The 26,245-nt window shown below is 42.0% G+C and overlaps 1 protein-coding gene across 4 annotated transcripts in view; it reads right to left on the bottom strand.

Annotated features, from left to right (window-relative positions):
- PRKAG2 (protein kinase AMP-activated non-catalytic subunit gamma 2) overlaps positions 1-26,245 on the bottom strand; it is a 301,021-nt gene that overhangs the window by 46,858 nt on the left and 227,918 nt on the right. For all 4 annotated transcript variants that reach the window (XR_010910204.1, XM_067470373.1, XM_067470374.1 and 1 more), the window contains 2 exons: positions 22,116-22,185; positions 2,929-3,038 (listed from right to left, as the gene is read on the bottom strand). Coding sequence is in view for 3 of the 4 variants with exons in the window: in XM_067470373.1 (XP_067326474.1) it covers positions 2,929-3,038; positions 22,116-22,185 (180 nt within the window). In the remaining variant the exon portion in view is untranslated. The remainder of the gene's footprint in view (positions 1-2,928; positions 3,039-22,115; positions 22,186-26,245) is intronic.

Below are 26,245 nucleotides of genomic sequence, written 5' to 3'. Positions count from 1 at the left end.
ATCATTGACATTTCAGAAACATTAGATGTGATAGATTTTTATGGCCATACAGTTAACTTTTGAAAGCTTTGCCGTCAGCTCTTTTCATTCCAAAAGGAAATAAATGTCCATAGGTCACCAGAATTGCTGTTCAGCTATTGATTCAAGGAGGAAGAATGGTTCCGTTTACCATTATAATGTTATCGACAAATTTCAAAAGACTTTGAAACCACATGAAACATTTGACCCTCAAAACAAAGTCAACTGTGGCCCAGGAAACAATCAAATCTCACGTAGCCTTTTTAGATTATTACCAACACAATAAGATACAGGTTGAACATCACTTATCTGGAATGGTGAAATACTCCAAAATCCAAAATTGTCTACAAGTGCGGCTGATATAGTGGCACCTTTGCTTTTTGTTGTTCAATATACACAGACATTTATTTAATAAATATTTATAACATTTATATCCTGCCCTTTTCAGGGCGGAGCACAACAAATAAACAACAAACATTCAATGCCGGAACATAAAATAAACTATAAATATGTATAAACATTTAAATCAATTATCTCCACTTCAAAATCAATTCTTTAAAAACATCTCAGATCAGTCATTCCTGATCCGGTCAGCAGGGTAAAGTTTTCTATTGTTGCCTTAAGGCTTGGTCCCACAGCCAAGTTTTTATCACCTTTCTGAAGGACAGGAAGAAGGGGGCTAATCTAGTCTCACACACAATTTTTTTTAAAAGACTAGAACTCCCAAACTCAAGGTCAATGCCCACCAAACCCCTCTAGTGTTTTCTGTTGGTCATGGGAGTCCTGTGTGCTATGTTTAGTTCAATTCCATCATTGATGGAGTTCAGAATGCTCTTTGATTGTAGGTGAGCTATAAATCCCAGCAACTACAACTCCCAAATGACAAAATCAATTTTTTTGAGTGATGGTCACTTCTTGGCTTAGTAGGTGTCTTGTGGCCAAATTTGGCAACAATTCGCCCAGTGGTTTTTGAGTTATGTTATTCCCACAAACGAACATTACATTTTTATTTATATAGATTACACTACATAACACAATTTTGGTTCCTGGGTTATAAATGTCATTTCCTAATTGATTCTATCATAAAGGTAAAGGTAAAGGTTTCCCCTTGACATTAAGTCCAGTCATGTCCGACTCTGGGGGGTGGTGATTTTCTCAAACTCTAAGCTAAAGAGGTGGTGTTGTCCGTAGACGCTTCCTAGGTCATGCGGCTGGCATGACTGCATGGAGCGCCGTTACCTTCCAGCCAAAGCAGTACTACTCACATTTGCATGTTTTCAAACTGCTAGGCTGGAAGAAGCTGGGGCTAACACTGCTTCCTGGATTTGAACCGCTGACCTTTTGGCCACCACATTCAGCAGTTTAACCCACTGCACCACCATGGGCTCCTGATGCCGTGACTCGGAAAAACATGGAAAAAAATTATTAAACTTTGTTTCCGTGGTCCATGGACCACCAGTGGTCCCCAAGTACGAAAATATGGGCAGTGGCCTCAACATTACTACACAGTTGCCTCGAAACCACACAGCAACAAGAGCAACTGGTCTGGTGAAACCCTCTTATAGTGCCGGGGCAACAGGGATGTCGGGAGGGGAGAGGCTGACTCCCCATGAAAGATTACTACTACCACATCAGCTCTAGATTATTAAATATGGTTTTCTGTGGGCGAGCAGATGGCGACTACTGGATGGCATATGTTCTGTATCAGAAACTAGAGCTGATGGGGTCTATCCAATGCAATTTTCTGAATCAGCACCCCAAATAACCAAGCTGAATGTAAAGTTGACCAAAAACTAATTCGTAACCTTTTTGGTACTAATGTTGGAGAGTAGTCCCTGGTCAAAGTGGTCCCTGTTCAAGTGGTCCCTGATCAAAAATATGTTGGGACCAACTGCTGCAGCTTATTTCACTCTAGTTTTCCAATGAATATTTCATAGAGTCTCAACCAATTCAACATATTAGTTTGTGGCAGCCACAAAAACGAAGTTTCTAGAGTAGTACTTTCAAAGTAGTTGTTCCTGCAGAACAGGAATAGACTTTCAAAGCAGAAACATTTTTTTTCAAATTTTGTTATATAGTGTTATATAACATTACTATCAGGCTATGTGTATAAGGTGTATATGAACCATACATGCATTTAGAACTATGTCAGTTCTGGCCCAGATTACCTGTCCAAATGTATCTCCTGTTACGAACCATCACGAAGCTTAAGATCGTCAGGAGAGGCCTTGCACTCGATCCCACCACTTTCGCAAACGCGGTTGGTGGAGACGAGAGACAGGGGCTTCTTGGCAGTGGCTCCCCATCTGTGGGACTCTCTCCCTAAGGACATCAGGTTGGCCACCTCCCTCTTGTCCTTTAGAAGACAACTGAAGACTTGGCTTTGGGACCAGGCATTCGATCAGTGGACAGTGGCAATTGGAAAGAAACTTAGGATATCTGCAACATTAGATTTACCCTGACTTGGATTTGGTTTTAATTGGCATGTTAACTTATTTATTTATTATTTATGTATTGTTCTTATACTCCGCTACCATCTCCCTCAGGACTCGGTGCGGCTTACAAGAGGCCAAGCCCAGCAACATCATGAAAACAACAACAACAAAACATTAAACTTATTGTTTAATGAACTGTATAATATGTTTTTATTGATTTTTAATATTTTAAATGTAATTTTGTATTGTTTATATGTTGATAGCTTGTGTGATGCTTGTGTGAGGCCGCCCTGAGTCCCCCTTCGGGGGGAGAAGGGCAGAGTAGAAATGCATGAAATAAATAAATGTCCCATCTCCAGGATCTCATTATGTGTAAACACAGGTATTCCAAGAGCCAAAACATTTCTGGTTCCAAGAATTTCAAGATAAGAATAGTCAACTATGAGCAAGGTGTACGAAAATAGAGAAAGCTCACCTGTAGCGTAGTATCAAAAACAACAAGTTTTGAACTGGTTGGGACAATATCATAACACTTGTGCGACCTCATAAACCGCATGTAGATATCACTTTCTGATTCTCCAACAGCTGTAAAAGAAAGTCAAAAGGATGCTTTAAAATACTCAAATAGTTTGGATACAACTGTAAGAAAATGCAAAGCAGAATTCCCACTATTTTGGCCATCATTTAATTTATCTTTCCAAGTCTATCCATCTCTCTTTCATCCAGTGAATGGCAGAGTTATCCAATATTTACTTTATACAACAGATGGCAGATACAAAATAGAAAACTGTCCTCCATGCTTCTTCTTAGCAAAATGCTCACAATCACACCAGAATGTTGATTTATTTTCTCATAAGTACGTAAACACGACAACTCTCAATATCCGAAAGCCCTGAACAACGACAGTTAAAGTTGTACCAACTGCATTAATTCTACAGTGTAGATGCATCCTTACTTTCCTTCATGGACAAAGTATGCTTCACTTCATTTAAATCCATCTCAATACTTTCACAAGACTGTATTCAATGTCAATAGGATGACCTCCTACTCACATGTAATAATTTGTGGTGGGGGAGTAGGTATGCTGCAAAAGAAATGACTTCTGCTGGATTGTTGAATGTGTCAGAACATAAATCAGAAAAATGTGCCCTGTTTCCAAGGACTAAATAAATGATTTGCAAAACGACAGAGGCATAGGTTTGTTGCTTAGCATTAGAAGAAAAACCCACACAACTCCATGACTATTTGTGCACTGGATTGCTACAACAGAAACTTCACAGTGATGGAGCTATGAATGATGTTCAAGGCCATCATAAATATAACGAATATTTAAGACACAGCAACCTCAACAGTAATTGATAGGCTATTTTGTGGGTGAAGAACCAAACTCGTGTTTCCCAATAATAGAATGCTGTGCCTTGTTCAAAAAGATGACAGTGATACATAAATCCACAAAAACGGAGGCGTTTCCCAATCTGGGGGTCAGGACCCTGGGAGGGTCGCGAGGGCGTGTCAGAAGAGTCACCAAAGTCCATCAGAAAACCCAGTATTTTCTGTTGGTCACAGGAATTCTGTGTGGGAAGTTTGGCCCAATTCTATCATTGGTGGGGTTCAGAATGCTCTTTGATTGTAGGTGAACTACAAATCCCAGCAACTACAACTCCCAAATGACAAGTCAATTTTCTCCAAACTCCACCAGTGTTCACATTTGAGCATATTGAGTATTTGTGCCAAGTTTGATCCAGATCTATCATTGTTTAAGTCCACAGTGCTCTCTGGATATAGGTGAACCACAAATCCAAAACTCAAGGTCAATACCCACCAAACCCTTCCAGTAGTTTCTGTTGATCATGAGAATTCTGTGTGCCAAGTTTAGTTCAATTCCATGGTTGGTGGAGTTTGGAATGCTCTTTGATTGTAGGTTAACTATAAATCCCAGCAACTACAACTCCCAAATGACAAAATCAATTCCTCCCCCCCCCCCCCCCATATTCAAATTTGGGCATATCAGGTATTTGTGCCAAATTTGGTCCAGTGAATGAAAATACATCCTGCATATCCAATATTAACATTATGATTCATAACAGTAGCAAAATTACAGTTATGAAGTAGCAACAAAAATAATGTTATGGTTGGGGGTCACCACAACATGAGTAAATGTATTAAGGGGTCATGGCATTAGGAATGTTGAAAACCACTGGATTAGGTGATCACGGGCCCAAACTATATCAGTAAAAGCTATTTGATTTATTTCATATCAAAGCATTGCATAAATTAGTATAAAACCAATAAAAATAGAAGGAGCACAAGTGGCTAAATATCTTTTGAACAAAAACGGGCAACAGCAATGGCACTGTCTGTAGCCTCCAACAGTTCTTCCTCTGTACATGAGGCAGGGCATAGTGGACAAGCATACAGATGCGGAGTTGTCTGTTCTGCTCCACAGTCACATAAGGTGAGGGATTCTTTTCGGTAGTGCCATTTTGCCAGGTTGTCTTTAGTTTTTAAGCACTATAGCAGAAAATAATTATCCAAAATGAGTATCATTTAATACCTGCAAACCAGGTATTAGTGTATTAATTGCTTATAATGTAGACTAAATAGGTAACATTTAATCAGAACTTCCGATTCAGATTAATCTAATTGAATAATGGAGTATTACGATCACTTTGTTTCTTTAAGAGGTGTACAGCCTAATAACCTTTTTTTAAAAAAATCTATTGCTTGTTATCTTCAACAAACTAAAAGGCCAGAAAGGATTGCAACAAATGACCCTGAATTACGCAAACGTTGGGTAGACGTCATTGTGCTGACTAAAATTGCTACACGTAAAGCGAGATTTGGATTTTGAAATGTAAAGGCTTCCCAACCCTTCAAACGAAATGATTCAGGCCATATTCCTAGAAAATTAATGACCCACTCAATTTTCCAGATGCAGGAGAATACTGCCATAAAGAAGAAGAATGAGATGTATATGATGGAGATGTGAAAATGCTCTGAAGTCCACAAACTAAATCTTGCACACCACAATTTCACTTTGAACTAGTGAAGTCAGTCTTGTCTCTTGCACCTTCATTTGAAAAGATGTCACATTGAAGAAGGAGAAAGCTTGTTTTCTTCTGCTCTGGAGACTAGGACACAACAGAACAATGGATTCAAATATCAAGGAAAGAGATTCCACCTAAACATTAGGAAGAACTTCTTGTTGGCAACAGCTGTTCAGCAGTGGACTATGCAGCCTTGAAGTGTGGTCGAGACTCCTTCTCCAAAGGCTTCTAAGTAGGCTGGATGGCCATCTGTCAGGAAGGAGGTGAACTGGATGGCCCTTTTAATCACTTCCCACTCTACAATAGCTGTATTCTGTTCTTCTGGAAAACCTACTTGTTACACCATGAATTGAATGAAAAGTAATGCCTCCACGTTCACAACTCCTCAGCAGATGGCAGTACTGGTATGCAGCAGGTAATGGCTTGTTCAGTAGACTCTCCTCTACAGTTCAATTTTGGTGGAAAGCCTTAGCATTGAACAGTTGTGTTGTTAAAGTGCGAAGTATGGAACCCTGCGCAGACAGTCGGTCAATGCGACTTAAGCAACATGCAGTCATTGAATTCGTGATAGCAGAAGATGTCACCCCAAAGGAGATTCATCAGAGAATGCAAGCTGTTTGTGGTGATTGTGTTGATGTGAGCACTGTGCGTCATTGGGAGAGTAAACTTAAAGATGTTGAGCTGAGAACATCTGACTTGAGTGACAAACAAAAAGTTGGACATATTGTTGAAGGCTTTCATGGCCGGAATCACTGGGTTGTTGTAGGTTTTTTCGGGCTATATGGCCATGTTCTAGAGGCATTCTCTCCTGACGTTTCACCTGCATCTATGGCAAGCATCCTCAGCGGTAGTGAGGTAGTGAGGAAAATGGGTTTATATATCTGTGGAATGACCAGGGTGGGACAAAGAACTCTTGTCTGCTGGAGCTAGGTGTGAATGTTTCAACTGACCACCTTGATTAGTATTGCCTGGGGCAATCTTTTGTTGAGAGGTGATTAGATTCCCTGATTGTTTTCCCTTCTAACCTTCCCATCTAATCACCTCTCAACAAAAGATTGTTGAGATGCATTCAATTGTCTGGTGATTATGTGGAAAAGTGAACAGTGGTAGTTAAAGGGCACATTCTAAGGATTATCTCTGTGTTTGATTTATTAAAATATTTCCATCCAAACCCAAGTAAAGAAGGTGGAGGCATTACTTTTCATTCAACCCTCGTATTTCTGGCATTGCAGAAGGATTGACTGCTGACTGCTGGAAGAGCACTTTAGTTTTCTTGATGTTCAATGAGAGGTCAAGCTTCTTGCATGCTTCTGCAAAGGTGTTTAGAGTGGCTTGTAGATCTTCTTCTGAATCCAGTCCAACCCCCTGCCAGGAAACAGGAAAATTGCATTCAAAGCACCCCTGACAGATGGTCATCCAGCCTCTGTTTAAAAGCCTCCAAAGAAGGAGCCTCCACCACACTCCGGGGCAGAGAGTTCCAATGTTGGTGGACAGGAAAAGAGATTGAAAGGTGGACTTAAAGCTAACCTTAAAAACTGTGGCATAGACACTGAGAACTGGGAAGCCCTGGCCCTTGAGCATTCTAACTGAGGTCAGCTGTAACCAGCAGTGCTGTGGAATTTGAAGAGGCAAAAGGGGAAAACGTGCCAAAAGGAATGCGTGTCAAGCCAACCCTGATCGGGACCACCTTCCACCTTGAAACCAATGTCCTCACTGCAGGAGAACATGCGGATCAAGAATAGGGCTCCACAGACACCGACGGACCCACGGACCCAGACACTACACTTGGAGGACCATCATTCTTGGGCTACGAGGGATCGCCTAAGTAAGTCACCTAGAGGACTAATAAGAGACTGTCCTACAAGTCTTTGCTGAGCAAAAGCTGGAAGACTTTCAGACCATGAAGTGTGACCAAAATGAAACAAAGAGAACAAACTACTCTGAAATCTTTCAGGATAAACATTGGTATCCAAGGCGTGTCACACACTTTCTCAATAAGCTGAGCAGGGCATGGGCCAAAGCACAGCAAATCATCTCTTCTGCAGGATAGAAAACAAAGTCCACCTTTGCAATAATTGTGGTCAAAATGAAATGTCACGAACACCTTTCCTATTTTCCAGGAGTAATAGTCTCAAATTCAGAATCTATCAAACTGAAGTGACCTTCAGCAAAATTTCCTCTTTTCCAATTTTCTTTTGCAATATTTTTAAGTAATAAAAAGCACATGACAAGAAAAGCCACAATACCTGTGCATAAACACATAGTTAACACAACAATTACCTAAAGAACTACACAACATACATCTCTACTCTAATTACCTGTAACTCTGACTTACAAGAAGCTCTGCTTGAATATCAAGCAAAAAGTGGGTGCTAGAAAAAAACATGTACGAAAGCTGACTGGCACAACCTGGGGATCATAACCAGATACAGTGAAGACATCTGCCCTTGTGCTTTGCTACTCTGCTGCTGAATACGCATGCCGAGTGTGGAATACATCTCACCCCATTAAAACAGTGGATGTGGCTCTTAATGAGACATGTTGCATTATCACAGGTTGTCTACGCCCTCCACCACTGGAGAAATTATACTGTTTAGCCGATAATGCACCACTTGACATCAATAATGAAAGGACCAAGGCAGTGACATCTCCGGCCCATCCTCTGTTCTTCTATCAGCCAGCACACCAATGACTTAATTCAAGGAATAGCTTCCTAAGATGTACAGAGATACAGAACACCTCAGCAAGCGAGAGTCCAAAAGTGGCAGGCAAAAGCCCGGAACCTCAATCAATGGCTGAAACCAAATGAGATACTACCCCCGGGCACACAGAAGACTGGGTGACTTGGAAGGTGCTGAACAGTCTGTGCTGTGGCATCATGAGATGATAACAACAACAACAACAACAACAACACTTGGGAAGTGTTCGACTTCTGATTTTGTGATACGAAATCCAGCATATAGATCTCGTTTGCTGTGACATACTGTGCTTTTGTGTCAGTATAATAATAATAATAATAATAATAATAATAATCCTGTGCCACAAATACCATCTGCCTGAGACAAAGAACTGATGGGATCACAAGCTGGAAAAAGTTACAGAAAATGAACACGTCAAACTCCTCTGGGACTTCTGAATTCAGACTGACAGAGTTCTGGAGCACAATACTGACCTCACAATCATGTTAAATAAACAAAGTATGGATTGTCGATGTTGCAATCCCAGGTGACAGCAGGATTGAAGGGAAACAACTGGAAAAGCTGACACGATATGAGGATTTAACGATCGAACTGCAAAGACTCTGGCACAAGTCAGTAAAGGTGGTCCCAGTGGTGATCAGCACACTGGGTGAAGTGCCTAAAGACCTTGGCCTGCACTTAAACACAATCGGTGCTGACAAAATTACCATTGCTAGCTGCAGAAGGCCACCTTACTGGGATCTGCATGCATCATTCACAGATACATCACACAGTTCTAGACAGTTGGGAAGTGTCCAACGTGTGATCCAATACAACAACCAGCAGAGTGATCTTGTCTGCTGTGGACTCATCTTGTTGTTTCTCTAATAATAACAATAACAACAACAACAACAACAATAACAACACCCCACCACCATCAGAGCTAACCTTAACAACAACAACAACAACAACAACAACAACAACAACACCCCGCCACCATCAGAGCTAGCCTTAAATAGGGCCACAAAGAGGAGTTCGCAACATGTAAGTATGGAGAAGAGCAAACCACGGACAACGTACTACAATGCAACCTGAGCCCTGCCACATGTACAATGGAGGACCTTCTCACAGTGACACCAGAGGCACTCCAAGTGGTCAGCTTCTGGTCAAAGGACATTTAGGATAATGCCAAGTTTTTAACTTTGTGTTTTCAGATACATTATAACTGTACCCTCAATTCACTTCTGACACAATAAATAAATTAGTTGTAACTCTAAAACTACCCAAAGAATGAAGTCTTTTAGATCGCTGTGAAAGGGAATAACAAAAGTTAAGTGTGTTAATTGCACTCAGGAAAATTGCACTCCGGTGCTAGAGTACATCTCATAATCTCTATGGCATTACTGATATTCCAATCCCCACTACAAAAAAAGAGTTCCTACTCTAAAAATCATATTGATGATCATGCCTCAATGCTTTAGTTTAACTCCTGGAAAGGGCAAAAGCAGCTTTTCCCAGAAAGCAACAGAGAGAATGAAAAACTAGGATTATTTCTCTATCACAACTCATATTTAGCTGTTGAGTTATAGAGTCATAGAATCATAGAGTTGGAAGACACCTCATGGGCCATCCAGTCCAACCCCATTCTGCCAAGAAGCAGGAAAGTTGTATTCAAAGCGCCACGGTGGTCCTCGCTCTGGTAACATCCCGAATAGATTACTGCATCGCACTCTACGTGGGGTTGCCTTTGAAGACTGTTCGGAGACTTCAACTAGTCCAACAGGCAGCAGCCAGATTACTCACCGGAGCACCATACAGGGAGCATACCACCCCCCACCCCCTACTGCGTCAGCTCCACTGGCTGCTGGTCCACCTCCGAGCACAATTCAAAGTGCTGGTATTGGCCTATAAAACCCTATATGGCTCCGGCCCAGCTTACTTATCCAAATGTATCTCTCTCTACATTACACCTCGTAATTTAAGATCTACTGGGGAGGCCCTGCTCTCGGTCCCACCAGCGTCTCAAACACGTCTGGTGGGGACGAGGGACAGGGCCTTCTGGGTGGTGACCCCCCCCCCCCCCCCGCTTATGGAATTAACTCCCCAGCGAGATTAGATCGGCGTCCTCCCTCCTTAACTTTTAGGAAAAAACTAAAGATGTGGTTTAGAGCCGGGCCTTTGGCTAGTGGGCACAGCAGCACTTTAGGCACTGAACTCGGACAATAGGATTATTTGAAAATTGGAAATGGTTTTATGACCTGTGATTATGTGATTTGTTCTATGTGATTATGTAATTTTAATTAATATCACTGTTTATTTGTTATGTAAGGGATTTTATATTGCTGTTTTATATTGTTGTTTTGATACTGTTGGCATTAAATTGTTGCCTGTGTTAGCCGCCCTGAGTCCCCCCTCGGGGTGAGAAGGGCGGGGTAGAAATGGTCTAAATAAATAAATAAATAAATAAAGCACCGCTGACAGATGGCCGCCCAGCCTTTGCTTAAAAGCCTCCAAAGAAGAAGGCTCAGTCCCATCACACTCTGGGGCAGAGGTTCACTGCTGAACGGCTCTCTTACAGTTAGGAAGTTCTTCCTCATGTTCAGGTGGAATCTCCTTTCCACCACATTTGAAACAATTGCTCCATTGCATCCTAGTCTCTTAGGCAGCAGAAAACAAGCCTGCTCCCTCCTCCCTATGACTTCCCCTCACATCTTGATCCATGGACCTCATCATGTCTCCTCTCAGTCTTCTCTTCTTCAGGCTAAACATGCCTAGCTCTTTAAGCCACTCCTCATAGGGCTTGTTCTCCAGACCCTTGATCCTTTTAGTCACCCTCCTCTGGATACATTCCAGCTTGTCAACAACTCCCTTCAACTACGGCGCCCAGAATTGGACACAGTATTCCAAGTGTGCTCTGACCAAGGCAGAATAGAGGATAGCATGGCCTCCCTGTTCCTTTAAAGTAAATCCTTGAGTAAAGGAAATCACATTCCAAATGGATAAAGACTTCTGAATCCCTTCATTGAAAACTGCAAATATAGGTGGAAGCAAAATCAGCACAAAATCACTCACCATTTATGTCAAGAGCCATCGTGTCGAGAATCATTAGCACTCTATAATCAGATGGTTTTTGTCTCATGAGAAAGTTTCCTAAATATGTGCGGCTGTACGACCACTTCTTGAATTTTAAGTGCATTATAAATGCTCACAAAAATAATTTCTAGCACTACTAAATTTAACCACCTCACATTTTGCCCATACTGTGCAGTCAGGAATTAAATTAATTGCTGTTCAAACTGCATGGCAAAGATGTCGGAGGGTTTTTTTGAACTTTCAGAATCTAGTGTGCCACAACACAGCTGACTTTGCTGCAAATCTGCAGAACTATTTATTCACTAGCACTTGGCCTTTTTTCAATATTCCCAGGGAACAGACTTCCAGATACTTTCACCTGTTCTAATATTGCACTATCTCATAAACTATCAGCTTGACTCTTTCTTCTCAGCGTGAAGCAGTATTTGCAGACAGAGGAGAGTAACAGCTACATGATGGCCGATCCAACGTGCTCTGTCCAGTAAATCAGGAAGAATATACATTCTCCCCTCTGGAATCCCTTTGCAAGGCCAGAAATACAGCTTAATGGTGTAATGTTAGAATATGTTGACCATTTCCGCTACCTTGGCAGCCATCTCTCCGCAAAAGTCAACATTGACACTGAAATACAACTCCGCCTGAGCTCTGCGAGTGCAGCATTTTTCCAAACGAAGCAGTGTTTGAGGACTGGGACATCCATAGGGAGACCAAGGGGTTTGTTTATAAAGCTATTATCCCCCAACCCTGCTATATGCGTGGGAAACGTGGACTGTCTACAGACGTCATTCTCTACTCCTGGAACGATTCCATCAGCATTGCCTCCGAAAAATCATGCAAATCTCTTGGGAAGACAGGCGGACAAATGTCAGCATGCTGGAAGAAGCACAGACCACCAGCATTGAAGCGATGCTCCTTCACCATCAACTCTGCTGGACTGGCCACATTGTCCAAATGCCTGATCACTATCTCCCAAAGCAGTTACTATCCACCCAACTCAAGAATGGAAAACGGAATGTTGGTGGACAGAAAAAGAGATTGAAAGGTGGACTTAAAGCTAACCTTAAAAACTGTGGCATAGACACCAAGAACTGGGAAGCCCTGGTCCTTGAGCGTTCTAACTGAGGTCAACTGTGACCAGCAGTGCTGTGGAATTTGAAGAGGCTAAAGGGAAAAACGTGCCAAAAGGAATGTGTGTCAAGCCAACCCTGATCGGGACCGCCTTCCACCTGGAAACCAATGTCCTCACTGCAGGAGAACACGTGGATGAAGAATAGGGCTCCACAGACATCTCCGGACCCACTGCCCAGACACTACACTTGGAGAACCATCATCCTCGGGCTATGCGGGATCGCCTAATTAAGTCACCTAGAGGACTAATAAGAGACTGTCCTACAAGTCTTTGCTGAGAAAGAGCTGGAAGACATTCAGACCATGAAGTCTCCCAAAGAAGTTACTATACTCCCAACTCAAAAAAAGGAAACATAATGTTGGTAGACAGGAAAAGAGATTTAAAGATGGGCTTAAAGCTCTACCTTAAAAACTGTGGCATAGACTCTGAGAACTGGGAAGCCCTGTCCTTTGAGCACTCTAACTGAAGGTCAGCTGTGACCAGCAGTGCTGTGGAATTTGAAGAGGCAGGAATGGAGGGAAAGAGGGAGAAACATGTCAAGAGGAAGGCACATTAAGCCAACCCTGACTGGGACTGCCTTCTACCTGGAAACTAATGTCCTCACTGTGGGTCAAGAATAGGGCTCCACAGTTGCCTACATTGCCAAGACACTACACCTGAAGGACCATCATCCTCAGGGATCGCCTAAGACAGACATTGGAGTCATCTCCAAACACCTACCCTACAAATGCGAAACAATGGGACAAAAACATATCTGATGAAGTGAGGTTCTTCTTATGCTCTTGTAGCAAGTACCCATTGATTTTTATTATTTTCACACAGTTAATTTTAAAAAGGTGTTGGGAATGGCCTACAGCTCCCATCATCCTTGACAAAATTGATCCTATTGACTGGGGATGATAAATACTGTGAGGGAGCATCCAAAACTTATATCCATATCGGTAGCCTCAAGTAGCACAACCCTTAACATAGTTCTGTACTTATTCCTGGTATGTGTAAGAGCAGCATACACTTGCTTTACTTTAGCAGCCGTCAGAAGAAACCTGACCTTCAAAGGGAAGATGATTGGAATTCAACCCCTCTCCATCTTCTTTGCTCTTTTTCCATTACCATTTCTCAGCAGAGCAGACTTGGAACTCTTAACACAATCATTGTTTCCACTCTGAGAAGGGATTCACCTATACCAGGCATGAGCAAACTCGGGCCCTTCAGGTGTTTTGGACTTCAACTCCCACAATACTTTGTCCAATTCTGGGCACCATTGAAAGGAGATGTTGAGAAGCTGTTGACAAGCTGGAATATGTCCAGAGGAGGGTGACTCAAATGATCAAGGGTCTGGAGAACAAGCCCTATGAGGAGTGGCTTAAAGTGCAGGGAATGTTTAGCCTGCAGAAGAGAAGGCTGAGAGGAGACATGATGAGGGCCATAGATCAAGATGTGAAGGGAAGTCATAGGGAGGACGGAGCAGGCTTGTTTTCCTACCAGCTGTTAGGAATTGCAGAAGTTGAAGTCCAAAACATCTGAAAGGCCCAAGTTTGTCCATGCCTGACCTACATCCAATAACTAACGTTTGGTATGCAAGAATAGTCTTTTCAGGGCAATGCTTTGCTCAAGTGGTCCATAATTTAAATCAGAATGACTAGATAGAGAGACAAAGCCTTCTTCCATTCACCATTCCTTTGTTTCCTTCCTAACCAAATTTGGGTGGACACAAGTCTTCCAGCCCTTCCATTGTAATTCATGTCTACTCCCTTTCGCTTCCCTTTAACCTTGAGGAGCCCCCCTTCTTGCTCCCCGTTTGCACCAGACCTTCAGCTAAGGTCTCTCTCATTTCTAGGAGCCCCTCAACAGTGACAAAACAGCCCACACATAGGTGGGCACAGTTATCCCGGTCCTTCCTTCCACTGTAACTCCATGCAAGGCTCTGAAGGGCCCAACAACTTCAGAGACCAGTGATGGGAAGTATATCCTGGTTACATATTTGGGAGTTGTAGTTGCTGGGATTTATTGTTCACCTACAATCAAAGAACTGAACCAAACTGGGCACACAGAACTCATGTGATCAACAAAATACTGGAAGGGTTTGTGGGCATTGCCCTTGAGTTTTGGAGTTCTAGTTCACCTACATCCAGAGAGCACTGGAGACTCAAACAACGATGGATCTGGACCAAACTTGGCATGGATATTCAATATGCCCAAATTTGAACAGTGGTGGGGTTTGGGGGGGGGGGGTAGACCTTGATATTTGGGAGCTGTAGTTGCTGGGATTTATAGTTCACCTACAATCAAAGAACATTCGGAACTTCACAAACGATGGAATTGAACCAAACTTGGCACACAATACTCCCATGACCAATAGAAAATACTGGAAGGGTTTGTGGGCACTGACCTTGAGTTTTGGAGTTCTAGTTCAGCTATATCCAGAGAGCACTGGAGACTCAAACAATGATGGATCTGGACCAAACTTGGTACGAATACTCAATATGCCCAAATTTGAACAGTGGTGGGGTTTGGGGGGGGGGGGGGAACAGACCTTGACATTTGGGAGTTGTAGTTGCTAGGATTTATAGTTCACCTACAATCAAAGAGCATTCTGAACCCCACCAACAACAGAATTGGTTTGTGGGCATTGCCCTTGAGTTTTGGAGTTCTAGTTCACCTACATTCAGAAAGGACGGTAGACTCAAACAATGATGGATCTGGACCAAACTTGGTACGAATACTCAATATGCCCAAATTTGAACAGCGGTGGAGTTTGGGGAAAATATTTGGGAGTTGTGGTTGCTGGGATTTATAGTTCACCTACAAGCAAAGAACATTCGGAACTTCACAAGCGATGGAATTGAACCAAACTTGGCACACAGAACTCACGTGACCAACAGAAAATACTGGAAGGGTTTGTGGGCATTGCCCTTGAGTTTTGGAGTTCTAGTTCACCTACATCTAGAGAGCACTGAAGACTCAAACAATAATAGATCTGGACCAAACTTGGTACGAATACTCAATATGCCCAAAAGTGAACTGTGGTGGAGTTTGGGGGGAAACAGACCTTGACATTTGGGAGTTGTAGTTGCTGGGATTTCTAGTTCACCTACAATCAAAGAGCATTCTGAACCCCACCAACGACAAAATTGGGCCAAACTTCCCACACAGAACCCCCACAACCAACAGAAAATACTGTGTTTTCTGATGGTCTTTGGTGACCCCTCTGATACCCCTTGTGACCCTGACCCCAGATTGAGAAATGCTGCTTTAAAGGGTTTAATGCAACAGTGCATTCAGTGTATTTTACTTCTCCGCACAGCAGGATCATATGCATTGAAGAAACTCTCTTTTCAGAGGTACTATAAAGACTTCTAAACCCCATGATGTAGAGTGCATTCCAGACAAAAGGCCTGCCGATGGGGATATTTATGGGACTCGGAGAAGAAGCCTATTTCATGAAACTGGAAAAGACACCGCACATCTGTCCTTTGGAGATCGCAGAGAAACCACTTGTCTTATCAGATTCAATGGTGAAAATGCAGAGGGGCGTGGGGAGAGCTGTCCCTTCTGTATGGTGACGATGCAAAGGATAAGAATACACATGGTTTGGCTGCAGATAACGAAATCCACCCCACTTTCCCTGTCCCGTTATACGCTTAACTGTTCTGCCCATCTCTGGCCTTAATCCCAAGCTGCTGTTGTCATTTCTCACAACAGCAGACGAAAACAATGGGAAGATGGAACCCACCTTATCATTATATTTTCTAGCACAAAATGCAAGCGGTGCAAATAATTAGAAGAGCATTTAAGCAGGGTGAGGATTCAATGCATTGGGGATGGATGGACAGAAATATGGCTTTTTATAGAACAGGGCAAAGTGAGGCCTCGAGGCCAAATGTGTCCTATTCCAGCTTCATTATTCTTTCCCTCCAGATTAAAAAAAAATCATTTTTTCAGTCCAAAAAAAAGAGAGGGATAGATTGTATTGTCGAAGGCTTTCAAGGCCAGAATCACTGGGTTGCTGTGAGTTTTCTGGACAGTATGGCCATGTTCCAGAAGCATTTTCTCCTGACGTTTTGCCCACATCTGTGGCAGGCATCCTCAGAGGTTGTGAGGTCTGTTGGAAACTAGGCAAGTGGGGTTTATATATTTGTGCAATGTCCAGGGTGGGAGAAAGAACTCTTGCCTGTTTGAGGCAAGTGCTGCAATTGATCAGCACCTTGATCAGCATTGAATAGCCTTGCAGTTTCAAGGCTTGGCTGCTTCCTATCTGGGGGAATCCTTTGTTGGGAGGTGATTAGCTGGCCCTGAATGTTTCTTGTCTGGAATTCCCCTGATTTATTTATTTATTTACTTTATTTATATACCGCTTTTCTCAGCCCTCAGGCGACTCAAAGCGGTGAACAACATCAATACAAAACATCACGAGACAAGTATAGGGCAATTAAAAACAATTGTAACATAAATAATTAAACATCCGTATAGCAATCATTAGCGCCTCAACAGTAAAATCAAAATCCAGTCTCATCATCCATTATTCCGTATTCCTATGTTCAATTACACTGTTTAATCAAATGCTTGTTTGAACAGCCAGGTCTTCACTTTCCTCCGAAATGCCAGCAGGGAGGGGGCCAATCTGATATCTGCAGGCAGGGCGTTCCACAGCCGAGGGGCCACCACTGAGAAGGCCCTGTCTCTCGTCCCCGCCAAGCGCACCTGTGATGCAGGCGGGACAGAGAGCAGGGCCTCCCCAGATGATCTTAGTGTCCTAGTCGGTTCATAGGAGGAGATGCGTGCGGAGAGGTAAGTAGGGCCAGAACCATTTAGGGCTTTATAGGCTAACGCCAGCACTTGAGTGTTGTTCTTTCTTGACTGTCACAATCGTTTCCTCCTTTCTGCTGAAATTCTCCACATGATTGTGGAACCAACGTGGACACAGCATATTATTCGAAAACACAAAAATGCTGGATTACTCTAACAACTACCATGTCAGACTACACAGAGAAGCCGTCGAAATCCACAAGAATGTGGACAATTTCAACAGAAAGGAAGAAACCATGAAAACGAACAAAACCTGGCTACTCTAGAATCAGGACAGTAAAGAAGGAAGTTTCCTGACGTTTCACCCACAGCTGTGGCAGGCATCCTCAGAGGTCGTCAGGTCTGTCGGAAACTAGACAAGTGAGGTTTATATATCTGTGGAATAATGTCCAGGGGGAGAGAAAGAACTCTTGTCTGTTGGAGGCAAGTGTGAATGTTGCAATTGATTAGCATTAAATAGACTTGCAGCTTCAAGGCTTGGCTGCTTCCTGCCTGAGGGAATCCTTTGTTGGGAGGTGATTAGTTGGCCTTGATTTATCCTTGCCTGGAATTCCCCTACTTACTGGGTGTTGCTCTTTCTTTACTGTCCTGATTTTAGAGTTTTTAAAATACTGGTAGGCAGATATTGTTCATTTTCATGGTTTCCTCCTCTCTGTTGAAATTGTCCATATGCCTGTGGATTTCAATGGCTTCTCTGTGTAGTCTGACATGGTAGTTGTTAGAGTTTTCCAGCATTTCTATGTTCCTAGAACACAGAAATGCTGCGAGCCCAGAAAACTCACAGCAACCCAGTGGTTCCAGCCATGAAAACCTTCGACAATGAAATGAAATTTCTCAGTCCTGCAATCTATATAAATAAAAACGTAATGTTCATTTGTGGGATTAACAGAACTCAAAAGCCACTGGACGAATTGACACCAAATTTGGACACAAGACACCTAACAGACCAACGAGTGACCATCACACATAAAAACGTTGAAGAACACAGCGGAAGGGACTTAAAAAGCCCCAAAACAAAACAAAACAATTGGCCACCTTGATTAGCATTTTAATGGCCTTGCAGCTTCAAAGCCTGCCTGGGGGTCCTTTGTTGGGAGGTGTTAGCTGGTCCTGATTGTTCTTTTGAAATTTGGCAGGAAGAATAATTTCTTTTAAATACCATTGCCTCCTTGCTCCTGCACTGCCAATACACACACACACATATAATATATACATATGTGTGTAATATATATATATACACACCAATAGCGAAAGGACCAAGGCAGAGACATCTCCAGCTCTTCCCCTGTTTGGGTATCAGCCAGCACGTCAACGACTTAAATCTAGAAATAGTTTTCTAAGATCTACAGAGACACTCGCTGGAACACATCAGCAAGCGAGAGTCCAAAAGTGGCAGGCTCAAACCCAGAACCTCAACCAATGGTTGATACGAAATGAGAGACTCCCCCCTGGGCACACAGAGGACACACACGGACACACACACACACACACATGTTTATATATACATATATACATACACACACTATATACATTTTCTCTCTCTCTACATATATATATATATATATATATATATATATATATATACCCCCTCTCTATATATATTATATCTATCAAAACATCCAAGTGTCCCCTGGCCAACGTCCTTGCAGACGGCCAATTCTCTCAAACCAGAAGCGACTTGCATTTTCTGACACAAAAAAAAAATCTATCTCTATGTTTTTGTGTGTGTGTGTAATTATCCCCTCCCACAATCCGGAGATAATACCCAGACTCACCACTTTCTCATCTCTGTTTTAGTAGGATTTAATAAAAAGCCAAGCTAGCTTGTCACTGTCACAATAGTGCAGGCTCCAATAAAATCCCCTCTTCCATTCAACTATGAATCTCCATACCTTATCAAGGGACTATTATTTAATACTCTATGCACCTTGTAGGGATGGGACACTCTCAAACTTTTACCAAGTCATTATACTGAACGCAGCGTAGTCTTAAATAGCATCATATAAAAATTCCCGCAATTGAAGGGAGATGTTGATAAGCTGGAATGTGTCCAGAGGAGGGTGATTAAAATGATCAAGGGTCTGGAGAACAAGCCCTATGAGGAGCGGCTTAAAGAGCTCGATATGTTTAGCCTTCAGAAGAGAAGGCGGAGAGGAGACATGAGGGACATGTATAAAGATGTGATGGGAATTCATAAGGAGGAGGGAGCAAGCTTGCTTTCTGCTGGCCTGGAAACTAGGACGCAGAACAATGACTTCAAACGACAGGAAAGGAGATTCCACCTGAACATGAGAAAGAACTTCCTGACTGTGACAGCTGTTCAGCAGTGGAACTCTCTGCTCCAGAGTGTGGTTGAGGCTCCTTCTTTGTAGGCTTTTAAACAGTGGCTGGGTGGCCATCTATCAGGGGTGCTTTGAATGCGATTTTCCTGCTTCTTGGCAGAATGGGGTTGGACTGGATGACCCTCGAGGTCTCTTCCAACTCAATGATTCTATGATTATCCTGGTTATAGGCTGAAAATTAATATGTATATGGAGAGGATATACAGGATTTCAGCCCAGCATTAAAACAATTAATACATCACCCTTTGGCATGAGATCTCCAGCAAGCCAACTTGGCCGGTTTCCAGTTCATGACCGTTCGTCAAAATATGCAACCTAAATCCCTTGAGCCAGCTACTCAAATAATAACAATAATAATAATATGTGAAGCTATACTGTTGAAGTAAAGATATGTATCAGGCCTGGGCCAACTTGGGCCCTCCAGGTGTTTGGACTACAACTCCCACAATTCCCAATAGACTAACAATAATAATAATATATGTAGCTATACTGTTGACTTAAAGTATATTTAATTCAATATACTGTTGAATTAAAGATATGCATCAGGTCTGGGCCAACTTGGGTCCTCCAGGTGTTTTGGACTACAACTCCCACAATTCCCAACAGCCTAATAATAATAATAATAATATATGTTGAATTCCTAACAGCCTAACATTAATAATAACAATTGTAGCTATAGTGTCGAATTAAAGACCTCAATCAGCCTGGGCCAACTTAGGCCCTCCAGGTGTTTTGGACTACAACTTCCACAATTCCTAACAGCATAACAACAACAACGACAACAACAAGTGTAGCTATACTGTTGAATTAAAGTATATTTAATTCAATATACTGTTGAATTAAAGATATGCATCAGGTCTGGGCCAACTTGGGCCCTCCAGGTGTTTTGGACTACAACTCCCACAATTCCCAACAGCCTAATAATAATAATATATGTAGAATTCCTAACAGCCTAACATTAATAATAATATGTGTAGCTATACTGTAGAATTAAAGATCTATATCAGGCCTGGGCCAACTTGGGCCCTCCGGGTGTTTAGGACTACAACTCCCACAATTCCTAAAAGCATAACAACAATAAGAAGAAGAAGAACAATAATAATATGTGTAGCTATAATAATAACAATAATAACAATATATGTAGCTATACTGTTGAATTAAATATATGCATCAGGCCTGGGCCAACTTGGGCCCTCCAGGTGTTTTGTACTACAACTCCCACAATTCCCAACAGCCTAATAATAATAATAATAATAATAATAATAATATATGTTGAATTCCTAACAGTCTAACATTAATAATAATTGTAGCTATACTGCTGAATTAAAGATCTGTATCAGGCCTGGGCCAACTTGGGTCCTCCCGGTGTTTTGGACTACAACTCCCACAATTCCTAATACCCTAACAGTAATAATAATATGTGTAGCTATACTGTCGAATTAAAGACCTGTATCAGGCCTGGGCCAACTTGGGCCCTCCAGGTGTTTTGGACTGCAACTCCCACAATTCCTAACAGCATAATAATAAGTGTAGCTATACTGTCGAATTAAAGATCTGTATCAGGCCTGGGCCAACTTGGGCCCTCCAGGTGTTTTGGACTACAACTCCCTCAATTCCTAACAGCCTAACAATAATAATAATATGTGTTGAATTAAAGATCTGTATCAGGCCTGGGCCAACTTGGGCCCTCCAGGTGTTTTGGACTACAACTCCCACAATTCCTAAAAGCATAACAACAACAATAATAAGAAGAACAATAATAATATGTGTAGCTATAATAATAACAATAATAACAATATGTGCAGCTATACTGTTGAATTAAAGATCTGTATCAGGCCTGGGCCAACTTGGGCCATCCAGGTGTTTTGGACTACAACTCCCACAATTCCCAACAGCCTAATAATAATAATAATAATAATAATATATGTCGAATTCCTAACAGTCTAACATTAATAATAATTGTAGCTATACTGCTGAATTGTAGCTATACTGCTGTATCAGGCCTGGACCAACTTGGGCCCTCCAGGTGTTTTGGACTACAACTCCCACAATTAAAGATCTGTATCAGGCCTGGGCCAACTTGGGCCCTCCAGGTGTTTTGGACTACAACTCCCACAATTCCGAATTGTGGGAGTTGTAGTCCAAAACACCTGGAGGGCCCAAGTTGGCCCAGGCCTGATACAGATCTTTAATTCAACAGTATAGCTGCACATATTATTATTGTTAGGGTATTAGGAATTGTGGGAGTTGTAGTCCCAAACACCTGGAGGGCCCAAGTTGGCCCAGGCCTGATCTATACCATAGAATGAATGCAGCTTGGCTGAATGCTATGGAGGTCTAACTACAGCAGAAATGAATGGGACTATGTCTTCTCTTGATCCTCCAGCCCAGAATGGTATTGGCCTTTGCAGCTGCTGCATTGCATTGCATCACATCACAATATGCTCAGAGTGCTAAGATCTCCTTTTTGCAGAGGCTGCAAGAGGAATGCAATGCCTGTATCTGCATGCATGGCATTTCTGCAACAACAATGCCTCCCAGGATCCCCTCCTGCTGCTCCTGCTTACCTTCATCCTCGAGCTCCAGTTTCTCCAGCATCCCTTCGGAGGAGGAAGCTGCTGCTGCTGCTGCCGCCGCCTGCAGAAGGGCAGGAAGGAGGGAGAGAAAGACAGGCAGCAAGATCAGCAGCAGCACCACTCAGGAGACCCCCTCCCCTCCTGTAGCTCCCTTAGCCACGCCCCCTCTCCCTCCGCAAGACATGATTGGACAAGACGGGGAGGCAGAGCCGCTGAGGAAGCCACGCCCCTCTCCTTGTCCTTTAACTCCCCCCCTCTCCCCGCAATGGAACGCTCCATACTCCCATCGTAAGAAAGCGACGATACCACTCTGCAATAACAAAAAGGGGGGACGGACCTGACCAACCTGGACTAAGTTCCCCAACCCCCCCCTCCTCCCTCAATGCTTTTTCTGACAAATCTTTATTGCCGGTCCCTTTCTCTATTCATATCTGCGCATTTTAAATAGAGGTAATACATTGATTTGTATCAGCCTCCCCTCTGATAGTGTTGGTATAATCCAAGGTGCAATTCATTTAGGATCAAGCGGGATAAACCATTTCTCTCGGATAGGGGGAGGCTATACTCGTTCCCTGTTCTCACCTTCTTGTCCTTACCTCCCCTCTAATAGTGTTGGTATAATCCAAGGTGCAATTCATTTGGGATCAATCGGGATAAACCATTTCTCTCGGATAGGGGGAGGCTATACGCGTTCCCTGTTCTCACCTTCTTGTCCTTACCTCCCCTCTAATAGTGTTGGTATAATCCAAGGTGCAATTCATTTGGGATCAATTGGGATAAACCATTTCTCTCGGATAGGGGGAGGCTATAAGCGTTCCCTGTTCTCACCTTCTTGTCCTTACCTCCCCTCTGATAGTGTTGGTATAATCCAAGGTGCAATTCATTTAGGATCAAGCGGGATAAACCATTCCTCTCGGATAGGGGGAGGCTATACGCGTTCCCTGTTTTCACCCCCTTGTCCATAATTTAAGGATCTATAGTTCTGCCAGAATAGGGTTGATTGCTTCCTCCTTTGCTAAGAGGCCAATCAATGGCTCAATGAGGTCACATCCACCTGCCTTCCCCAATAATAATAATTGGATCAGCATGCATTATTCGCCTATACATCACACAGTCCTAGACACTTGGGAAGTGTCTGCTGTGGACTCATCCTGTTGTGTTGCAAATAATAATAATAATAATAATAATAGAGTGTCTGCTGTGGACTCATCTTGTTGTGTTTCAAATAATTATAATTATAATTATAATTATTATTAAAAATGTCTGCTGTGGACTCATCCTGTTGTGTTTCAAATAATAATAATAATTATTATAATTATTATTATTATTATTATTATTATTATTTAAAAAGTATATCTGCTGTGGACTCATCTTGTTGTGTTTCAAATATTATTAATAATTATTATTATTATTAAAAAAGAATGTCTGCTGTGGACTCCTGTTGTATTTCAAATAATAAAATTATTATTATTATTATTATTATTATTATTATTATTAAAAAGTGTCGGCTGTGGACACATCCTGTTGTGTTTCTAATAATAATAATAATAATAATAATAATAATAATAATGTGTCTGCTGTGGACTCATCCTGTCTTGTTTCAAATAATAATAATAATAATAATTATTATTATTATTATTAAAAAAGTGTCTGCTGTGGAATTATCCTCTTGTGTTTCAAATAATTATAATTATAATTATAATTAGAAAAGTGTCTGCTGTGGAATTATCCTGTTGTGTTTCAAATAATAATAATAATTATTATTATTTCAAAAAGAGTGTCTGCTGTGGAATCATCCCATTGTGCTTCAAATAATAATAATAATAATAATAATAATAATAATAATAATAATATTAAAAAAGAGTGTCTGCTGTGGACTCATCCTGTTGTGTTTCAAATAATAATAATAATAATTATAATTATAATTATAATTATTATTATTATTAAAAAAGAGTGTCTGTTGTGGACTCATCATGTTGTGTTTCAAATAATAATAATAATAATAATAATAATAATAATAATCCCTCAGTTCTTGTGGGTTTTTTCGGGCTATATGGCCATGTTCTAGAGGCATTTCTCCTGACGTTTCGCCTGCATCTATGGCAAGCATCCTCAGAGGTGATAATTATTATTATTATTATTATTAAAAAAGAGTGTTTGGTGTGGACTCATCTTGTGTTTCAAATAGTAATAATAATAATAATAATTTAAAAAGAGTCTGCTGTGGATTCATCTTGTTGTGTTTCAAATAATAATAATAATAATAATTTGAAACACAACAAGATGAGTCCACAGCAGACACTCTTTTTTAATAATAATCTGTGGAATGAACAGGGTGGGACAAAGAACTCTTGTCTGTTGGAGCTAGGTGTGAATGTTTCAACAGACCACCTTGATTAGCATTTGATGGCCTGGTAGCCAGATTTTGTCCATTTTCATTTTGTTCATGAAAATGAAAATGATCAAAATCTGGCTACCAGTTTTAAAAAAACTCTAAAATTACAACAGCAAAACAACAGAGAGGAAACAAACAAGGACATCTAACCACCTCTCAACAAAAGATTGCCCCAGGCACTGCCAGGTTTCCCTCTGACATTAAGTCCAGTCATGTCCAGCTCTTTGGGTTGGTACTCATCTCCGTTTCTGAGCCAAAGAGCCGGCGTTGTCCATAGACACCTCCAAGGTCATGTGGCTGCCATGACTGCATGGAGCGCCGTTACCTTCCCGCCAAAGCAGTACCTATTGATCTACTCACATCTGCATGTTTTTGAACTGCTAGGTTGGCAGAAGCTGGGGCTAACAGTGGGAGCTCACGCTGCCCCCCGGATTTGAACCTACGACCTTTTGGTCAGCAAGTTCAGCAGCTCAGTGGTTTAACCCACTGTGCTGGCAGGACTAAAGACCGACAGGTTGCAGGTTCGAATCCAGGGAGAGGTGGATGAGCTCCCTCTATCAGTTCCAGTTCCTCATGCGGGGACATGAGAAGCCTCCCACAAGGATGATAAAACATCAAATAATCCGGGTGTCCCCTGGGCAACGTCCTTGCAGACGGCCAATTCTCTCACACCAGAAGCGGCTTGCAGATTTTCAGGTCGCTCCTGACACAACAACCCCCCCCCCCCAAAAAAAAACAAAAACAAACCGTGGGTCCAAGAATGGATCAAGTATATTTCCTTTATTTTGCTCTTTGAAAAGCTAATATACTAGACTGGATCAAGTATATTAGCTTTTCAAAGAGCAAAATAAAGGAAATCGGCAGACACCCTAGTTGCCCTTACTTTCCTATTTCTATTCTATGTACTATCTCGTTTGGAGGCTTCTCTAGGCATAGTGTTGTGTGGACTTAACAGTGGTGGGGAATTGGCTTCTTATCTTAACGCTCCAGGATCTTGTTTTTCAACCATATTATGTTTCAACAACAGAAATAGTTGATCTCTAGGTGCTGTTGACTAGTAGGTTTGCCAGGGGGAGTGAAACCTTCCTCTAATGAAAACATATGTTATGCCTGAAGATTGTCACATTTCATTTTCAGGACATTTTACTGTTGTGAAATTTCCAGTGTTGTTTGCTACGTGAGACAGTGAGCTGGGGATTTTCCTGCAGGGCGACAGTGATCCCCTGAGGCTCCTCCTTGCCATTAGCCATTAGACATCAATGGGTGCATTCATATTTCTCGGAAACACATTTCTCCTGCAGACCATGTTGTTATTACTGCTTGGGAAAACCTCTGGATGCAGGGCACACAGCGCTTCAAAAAGGAGCCATGCAGAGAATACAGAGGTTCTTGTGGGTTTTTCGGGCTACAGAGCCATGTTCTAGAGGCATTTCTCCTGACGTTTCGCCTGCATCTATGGCAAGCATCTTCAGAGGTAGTGAAGTCTGTTGGAATTAGGACAATGGGTTTATATATCTGTGGAATGGCTGGGGTGGGGCAAGGAGCTCTTCCCTGCTGCAGTTAGGTGTGAATGTTTCAACTGATCACCTTCATTAGCATTTGAAGGCCTGCCTGAGCCTGGGAAAATCTCTTGCTGGGAGGTGTTAATCTGTGCCTGGTTGTTTCCTCTCTGTTGTTTTGCTGTTGTAATTTTAGAGTTTTTTAATACTGGTAGCCAGATTTTGTT

The sequence above is a fragment of the Anolis sagrei genome, chromosome 6 (assembly GCF_037176765.1).
Source record: "Anolis sagrei isolate rAnoSag1 chromosome 6, rAnoSag1.mat, whole genome shotgun sequence".
Classification (NCBI taxonomy): Eukaryota; Metazoa; Chordata; class Lepidosauria; order Squamata; family Dactyloidae; genus Anolis; species Anolis sagrei.
This window is presented reverse-complemented; position numbering and strand designations above follow the sequence as displayed.